At 51.3% G+C, this 8,401-nt stretch overlaps 1 protein-coding gene across 5 annotated transcripts in view; it reads left to right on the top strand.

Annotated features, from left to right (window-relative positions):
• The first annotated feature begins 4,225 nt into the window (after nt 1-4,225).
• Nucleotides 4,226-8,401, top strand: part of PTPRM (protein tyrosine phosphatase receptor type M) — a 747,728-nt gene continuing 743,552 nt past the window's right edge. Inside the window, exon 1 of one of the 5 annotated variants that reach the window (XM_073790533.1) lies at nt 4,226-4,734. In XM_073790533.1, the coding sequence (XP_073646634.1) occupies nt 4,662-4,734 (73 nt within the window). In that variant the 5' untranslated portion in view covers nt 4,226-4,661. The remainder of the gene's footprint in view (nt 4,735-8,401) is intronic. The other 4 variants (XM_073790536.1, XM_073790535.1, XM_073790534.1 and 1 more) reach the window with 4 other exon arrangements.

Raw genomic sequence — 8,401 nt, 5'->3', positions numbered from 1 at the left:
TTCTTTTTTTATTTACATTTTGACTTTCAGGAGGTTGGGACAAATGTCACAAACAGAGTTACTGATGCTAAAAACACCATCACAGTGCAGACAGTGGGCAGCGTGGGCTCCTGCCCTGGGCCTGGGCCTTCCAGGACCCTGGGGATCACTAACCTATAAAAGTAAATGTACTAAGGGGCACGTGGTCACGTCTGTCACTAGGTATCTGGTGCTCAGTGTTGAGAGACCGTAAACCATAACCCTAAACATCCAATCTCAAAACCAGCTCTGTGCTGGCTTCAGAGAAACGCTTCACCCTGACTTTTGTCCCCTGGCCTTGGAAGGGCACTGTGAAGATTTCCAGGGTGTGTTGCCACTGACACGCACATGGACACACCGAGGTGTGCGGATAATGTCACGGCAGAAGCACTTCGTTAAAAGTCCAATCAATTAAAAATCAAATCCTTGCTTTCAGGTAGCAGGAAAAGAAAACAGTCTTAAATGTGAGTGAGTGGGGTTTCCTCGTAATGCCAACCACCAATTTTCTTGCTTCGCTTTGGGTTCCAAGTCTGTAAGAAGTCACACACTAGTGTAGTATTTGCATGTGTGAAACTGGGTGATTGAGGAACATCTTTCAAAATGAAATGATTAATATTACTGTTAAAATGGTAGATATGTAGTTATACGTGAAACAGGACACTGATTCTTTACATTGACAACTAGGTGGACGTTGAATGCTCACATGGCTAATAGGTTTCTGTTTATTCAAAATTCATCATGTATCACTGAATTTAAAATATTAAAGAAAATGTTAAGCTTTCTATGAATCTTTTTTTTTTTTTTTTTTGGGGGGGTACGCAGGCCTCTCACTGTTGTGGCCTCTCCCGTTGCGGAGCACAGGCTCAGCGGCCAATGGCTCACAGGCCCAGCCGCTCCGCGGCATGTGGGATCTTCCCGGACCGGGGCATGAACCCGTGTCCCTTGCATCGGCAGGCGGACTCGTGCCACCAGGGAAGCCCTATGAATCATTTTATTTCAGTCTTGGTATTCATAATCCTAATTTGTAGTTTGCATTTTACTTCTAGCAGATATCTTTGAATCATTGGGAAGAAAGGAATCTTCAGCAACTATAGGAAAGTAAGTTTAATTTTCTGATTAAAAAATTTTGAATTTATGTTTTTGATGAAAATATATACTCAAATTTTGCATAATTTGAATACACTAATCCTTTCTCAGCGTTTTCCCAAAGAGCCTTCTATGATGACGGAAATGTTCTATATCTGTGCTGTCCACATGTGGCTACTGAATGCTTGCAAGCACCACTGAGGAACAAAACTGGGTGAAATGTGGCTATAAATGTTCCATACAGAACAGATCATTGCTATCACTAGGACAAAAATTATTTGACAGTCTCGATTATGGCAACATATGAGCGATTTTACTAAAATAAAGGTAGTATTTATGCAGTATTGTTATCTTTGTCAAAGTAGGAACATATATTATATAATAGTTTGCCAGCTTGATGAATAACTTCGAAATATTTAGACATATGATGGGGGCTGGCTTGACAGCACCCCTAACTGTGACCAGCCATTCTGCATATGTCACCGTTGTCCCCAGAGAGACAGGAGTGTCATGTGGTTGGATTAAAATTTAAAAAACCTCCCCTGCTGGGAAAAAAAAAAAAAGTGACAAGAAATGTCCCATTGGAAGGACTCCTACAGCATCCTTTCCTTAGAGGAAGTCCAATCCATTCCTTTTGAAGAGAGGCCTTCCATTTGGGCTCAGTGCTGCTTTGGCCAGTTACCTGGAAGAGGGAGTGAAGAAACAGTAGCTTAGCTGTTAGAATTGCCAGCGAAGGAACTGCTGGCAAAAACCCCACCACTGTTTGCAATGTGGATTTCAGGCTAATAAGGGCAGAGTTGGCTTAAAACTGTCATGTTTAGAGATCAGAGATAATAGAAATTCATTGGGTCTCCCACTGAGCTTTAAGTAACCTGAGGAAGGGACAGGGCACCTTCTGGTTACCAGGGTAACAGCACTGGGAATCCCTACAGGGCTTTCTCCCCACTGGTGAAGGGACCCCTATCTGCGCAGCTGACTCCCATGCCCCCACCCAGCCACCTCACACACGTCCTTGCCCCGGGGTGGGGTGCTCCAGCTCTAAGGCTGTTCCGTACTTTCTCCTGGGGGTCCCCAGGGCAGTGAGCCCCAGTTGCCCACAGTGGCAACTTGCTCATTCATACACCCTATATTGACTCCACCTCACCCTTCTGTCTCACTTTCCCATTCCTCTTGTACTGCTTCCTGGGATTACTTCCTCAATAAAACCTAAAACCACTTACACTTAAATCCTTAACTTCAGGCCTGTTCCTGGGGCAGCCCAGCGTAAGACAACCTCCAGCCCATAGCTCAGTGCCTGGCAGATATATGGCCTTCTTAGATATTTGCTGAAAGAACTCACATACTTTGCAAATGAAATCATACCTTAATATTAACTTCTTCACCCGACTCAAAGAAGGAAAATGACTAGATTGACATCTCCTTATGTGGATCCATCTCATATCTACTAATATAACAGCTCCACTGGAAAGCACATGACCATTCAAATAAAGGAAATTTGGGCTCCATCACATCACAAGACCTCAGCACCAGGGAAAGCCCAGGTGACAGACCCTCACTGCTGATCCTTGGAGGTGTGTGACCCCCCTGCCTCTCCATACTTCAAACGTTATTTTGCAATCGAGATAAGGCTCAACAAGTACCTATTTGGGAGAAGAAGCAGGATGATGTAAGGTCTGTAGTATTAAAACGTCAATGATTAATACAGAGCCTTCGAAAGAGCACTTCTGATAAGGATCTAATAAGTGGAATTCTGCAAGAAAGAGGAGCTGTTCGTTGGGCACCAAAATCGAAAGTCCAATCCCTCAATTTGCCCCGGGGAGGTGACAGCTGTGACATATCCTTGTCTGTTGGTTCTAGGGTCCACTGGAGACAGGGTCGAGGTGAGCGTGGGATCAATGCACTTTCTGGGCCTTTGTCAGTACCGGAGGGAGCCCGGGGCCCACTTGCTTCATGGGTTTGCCCTCTTGCTGGCGCGGTTCCCCGCCCTAGAACACCATGCAACTCACCGGTAGTTACTTGGTTTCTAATTTAACCTCTTCCCAGGCCTTCTACTGCTTTCAATTAGCTAGGCCTGGCGCCTGCAGCTCCATGTGTGTTATTCCAAAGGAAATAGGATTGCCCCCCGCTTCCCCACCTTTTTCTTTTTTTTCAATTTTACAAACTGAACCTCTTTACTGATGCATTGGAAGCTATTTTATCCACTTAATGAAATAGGCATTCCACACCCCAAATGGTAAATTATATATTTCAAGACATCATTTGATTCATTACCCACGCCTCCTCCCGCGTTCCCCAACACTTTGCACCAGACACAGAAATCACAGGTTACGTAGGTCCGTGTGACCGCCGCCTTCCGTGCACGGCCCGCGGCTCGCTCGGGCCCAACAGGGACGGCTGGGACGCAATGAAGCGGCCGAGCGTGTCCTGCTCAGAGGGTGCGAGGTTCCGGGTGCAGGAGCGCGGGTGGCCCGCGGGGCTGCCGGTGCGCTGCGGGGTCTCGGTGCCCGCGTCCGCAGCTAGCTGCCCGGGCGCCCGCCAACTTCGCGGCGCCCCCGGCGCGGAGAAGCCGCAGACCCTCGCAGCCCCGGGATCTGCCGGCTCGCCTGGACCGCAGCCGCCGGGGAGCGCGGGCCCCGCGACTCCCGGTGCCTCCGGCCCTGCCCGCCGACGCTGCCGTCCGGCGCCGGGATCGGAGCCGCCTCGCCCGCGGGGCCGCAGGCCGCTGTCCCGCCCGCCGCGCTCGCCAACTCCCGGCGGCCCGTGACCCGGGACAAACTTCTGGCCCAGGCGCGGCCCCTGCGCGGTCACCCTCCCGGAAGCCGGCCGCGAAACCGAAGCTGCGGCGGGAGGGGAGCGGGAGGGAGCGGGTGGCACCGCCCGGCCGCCGCACTCCGAGCGGTGACGCCGCCCCCGCGGCCACCCCCCGCCCAGCTTCCCCCGAGGCGCCGCGGCCGCCGAGCGCCGGGCGCTGGCCGGCGGGGCCGGGCACTCACGCCCTCTAGCGGGCCGCGGCGGCGCGGGCGGCCGTGACGTGGGCGCTCCCTTCAGCCGGCCTGCGGGGCACCGCCAGTCAGTCGGGGAGCAGGAGCCCCGCTTGCAGCCGGCGCGGGCTCGGCCATCGGCGCGCCGCCGCCCGGGGGCTGGCTCGCCTGGCGGCGCAGAGGCGGCGGGCGGGACGCGCGAGGCCACGGCCCCGGCCCCGGCCACCGCGGCGCCGGAGGCTCGGGTCCCGAGCCGGGGAAGGAGAGCGGCGGCCAGCGCAGCCGCCGGCACGGAGGGCGGATTTTGGCTCCACGGGCGCGCCCTCCGCTCCCTCTCGCAGCGGCGCAGCTCCGAGCGGGGCCGGCAGTAGGGCGGGAGGACCCAGGACCCTCGTCCCCGGCCCCGGGAGCCGCCGGAGTTGGGACTTCTGCAACTGTTAGCACTTTGGGCGTCTGGTTCTGTTTTTGGCTGTTCACCCTCCTCTTCTTGCCGCCTTGGAGGCAAAGCTCCCGGCCGCACTCCGCCCTCGCGCCCACCCAGTGCTGCCGGGAGCGGCCCGGCGCGCAGTCAGCACCATGGGGAGACTTGGGACTTGCCTGGCGACTTTGACCGGACTTTTGCTAACTGCGGCGGGGGACACGTTTTCAGGTACGCGGGGCTGCGTCTGCCGGGGCCTGGGGCGCGCGGGCCGGAGGGGGCCCGGGACGCGGGCAGCTCCCAGTGGGAGAGCCCCAGCGGCGAACGGCAGGACCGGGCAGGGGGCGCGGCGGGCCGGGCACCGCGTCTGCTCGTCCCCGGCGCCGGCGCGGGGCCGGCGGCGAGGGCGGGCACCTAGCGCTCCGGCGGGCCGAGCGGACGAGCCCCGGAGCCTGGCCCCCGTCTCGGCACCCGCCCCTCCGCGGCCTGGGCGCGTGTCGGGGCGGACGGCGCCACTCGGAATCCCGGGTAGGTTCCGAGAGCGACAGCAGAAAACTTTGCCTGAAGTTGGGAGTTGCAGCCGCCGGCCGCCGGGCGTGGGCGCTGCGCGGTCCTTCCCACGGCGAGCGGCGGCCGGGCCGGGTCGCAGTGCCCGCTGCGCCCGCGCGATCGCCCGACCAGCCACCGGCACGGGCGGCGGCGGCGATCGTCGGTCCTCCCCCCCGCCGCCCGGCTCGCGGCGGCCTTGACCCCGGCTCGTCCCGGCGGCTGCGCTGCTGCCCGGGAGAGCCGAGGCAGCGTCCTCGTCGGTCCCGGCGGGAGGACCGGCGGCCCGGAGGGAGTGGCCGGCCCGCAGGCCCTGGGCCGCCGTGGCTGTGCCCCGCTGGGCTCCCCCTCCGAACCCTCGGCCCCGCGGAACGCCCGACCGGGGGCAGCGGTCAGCCCACCTCTCGGCCTGCGGTGCCGCGTGGGGAGGAAAGGGAGTGGCGGGGAGGTGCCTGCTGCGCGCTGGCGGTCCGAGCTCGGAGAGCTCCTTGCCGGAGAACCGGGAGTCGGGGGTCTGGAGGGGCGCCAACCCCGCATGGTGTTAACCTGGAACACACGTGGATGGACAGCCGGCGCTTGCACACCCGCACACTAGCACACTTTCTCGTGTGTGTCAGTTTCATTAAGGTCCACGTAGAATGGTGGCACTGGGCTTGTTTTTCTTTTAATAAAAAACCCGCTATTTGGCCTTGAACTTAGGTTGCAAAATAGGTTTCTATGTTTATTCGGGAGAAATGAGTAAGTTGAACTTTTTGTTTGTTTGTTTTTTAAATTTCATGAAGGACACTTTCACTGACGGTAAAGCGCATATTTTAAAACGTTTCAAACGTTTGCCTCTGACCGTCAGATCTGTGGAAACCTACATCTTTACTTTCCCGGAGCCCAAGGGACACGCAGGCGCACAGGCCGTGCCCCGGTCGTCCCTGAGCCCAAGGACCCTTGACCACAGTTGGCCGCCGCCAGGAAGCCGAGCGTGGAGTTGGCTGCTCGCTCTATGCTGTCAACTTCAGTAGAGAAATACCCTTTTCCCAAGTTTAATATGTCATTAACTGTCTGGTAATTGCACGTGCGCCGGAGGATTTAACAAATTGATCCACTGCTGTCTGCTATGAACTTGATGCAGATATTGGCCTGCGTTCTTTCTTATTAGTGAATTATGGAGTAGACTCGCCAGTTGTAGAGCCTTGTAACTCATTAGTGTTAGAAGCCAAGGATGAGGGCCTTAGTTGATGGTTTTCTCTTTATTAAGAATCCATAGCTCCCTGCCTGGGATTTGTTTCAAGTTAAGCTGTGTCAGAAAGCATTTGGATGGATTTTCAAGTTGTGGTCGAGGGGGTGGAAAGAAATATTTATGTAGCTTATTTAAATGATCGTTTTCTCATCATTAAAAGGGACTTCAGCCTAGGTAGTACTGGCCTGTGTCCTTGTTAATACTTATGTAAATTAATAGTCAAACCGAAAGAGACTTTTTTTTAAACTCAATTTTAGCCAGATTTTTCTTTCAGAGGAAATATGTCATTCTGTTTGTTTGTTATCATACCATTGATTGAACTGTGCCTCCTTTTCATTTGGAAGCCAGAGTTATCCTAGTATGTTAGAGGGTTAAGAGGAAATGAAGGGCAGTATCCCAGAGAGAATGCTTAGCAACAATGAAATTAAAAAAATTGAAGTTGGCAAAATTTGTGTGTGCAAGGATCAGATAAACTGCAGTGCATTATGCTTTTTCGCTTCACTTTGGGTTTTAGGTAGAACATGCGGGAAGCACTTAATGCTTTGGAAAAGTCTTTTATTTTTCTTTGTATGTTGGGAAAGTTAATTCTGATGTTATGAGTGACACTGACACTTGTTTCGCTTTACGAGTCTTCTGGACATTGAAATACTTGGCTGCTGTCCCCTGACATGGGGATCCTTTTAGAGACAGAGGAGCTCGATGGTAAGTGGCTTGAGGGCAAAGGCAGTTATTTTTCCTTCTTGGTTCTGATAAAGCACTTACATTCACTGTTTGTTGAATAAATTAGTGATGTGACTTCTGATTATTTGCAAACATTCAAATTGTTTGTGAACTGACTGACCCAGAAGGGAGGGAGAGGAGAGATTGTGAGATTGGCTTGCATCGTCCCTTCTTTTGAAATTAACATTTTCATCGCCGATTCTTCTTAGGGCACCCAATGGACTGAATCCCGAGGTTTTATGTAATCAGTGGAGGTTGTTTTTTGTGTGTGTGTGTGTGTGTGTGTGTGTGTGTGTGTGTGTAACTAAGATTTATACACAAGATACTTTGCTGTTTCCCCTCTGCATCCTCATATCCTCTTTTGGAATGCATTCAGAATTGATATGATTGTTGATTAATCATTTCTGGAAGGTACTACACATAATTTGAATGCCAGATATCAGAAATAGAGTGCTAAACATATTGGAAGAAAAAAGAAAAGAATTAGGTTTTTTGTCCAGGAGGACTTTTATTTAGTATATATAAACATTCCATTTTAAACATCACTTTCCATGTTTACAATTTCTAACTTGTTAGGCAAAGTATTGGAGGCCCACTTTCTGCCTTCTATCTAGGCTTTGAATGGTCATTCAGAATAACTCCTGTAAAACGATATACAAGTAAGAAGCAAGGAAGAAAGTGGAATCATTCTTGCTCCTGCTTGAAATTCTCTTTTCCAGATTGAGAAGCCACATAGCTGGGAAGTCATTCCTCTTTGACCCATTTTCTCAAAAGCCAAGTTGTAATATATCCTATGCAAGAAGTGTTTGGTTTTATATAATAATGAGACTGATATGGTAAGGTCTGGTAAGCAAGGCTTGGTTTGCAGCAGTAGAAATGCAAACAGATTGGTCCTTTGCTTCCACCTCAGTATTTGGACTAGATTAAACCTTAATATAATCTTGTGAATTTGAAACTCTTCTTGAGAAATTTCTTTTTTAAAGTACTCTTTTAAGGACATTTGTGGGAAAACATAATCTGAATGGAGTCTGTAGTTGAGTTAGTAGACCAGTACCAATATTTAGTTTCTTAGTTTTGGATAATTCGACTCTGATTAAGTCAGATGTCAACACTAGGCGAAGGCGAGCGAAACATGTACTGAAATCTTTGTACTGTTTTTACAATAAGTTGAAAATTATTTCAGAATACAAGATTGTACAGTACCCTTTACAAAGAGTGTGAATAGATTCGTTTAGCAATTTGATTAATTTTTTTCTTTTTCAGATAACTAGAGTCATGACATTTTATATTTTTATGGTGCTTTAGTGAGATTGTTCATGGACGTGATGAAAAGATTTCAAGTTTAAATCAGGGTGCAGGATAGCAATATGCCGAGAAATCACTTTGACATTTTTAGTGTTA

This window comes from Tursiops truncatus, chromosome 13, assembly GCF_011762595.2.
Source record: "Tursiops truncatus isolate mTurTru1 chromosome 13, mTurTru1.mat.Y, whole genome shotgun sequence".
Lineage (NCBI taxonomy): Eukaryota > Metazoa > Chordata > Mammalia > Artiodactyla > Delphinidae > Tursiops > Tursiops truncatus.
The sequence above is the reverse complement of the archived record's forward strand: the minus strand, read 5'-3'. Positions and strand labels throughout refer to the sequence as shown.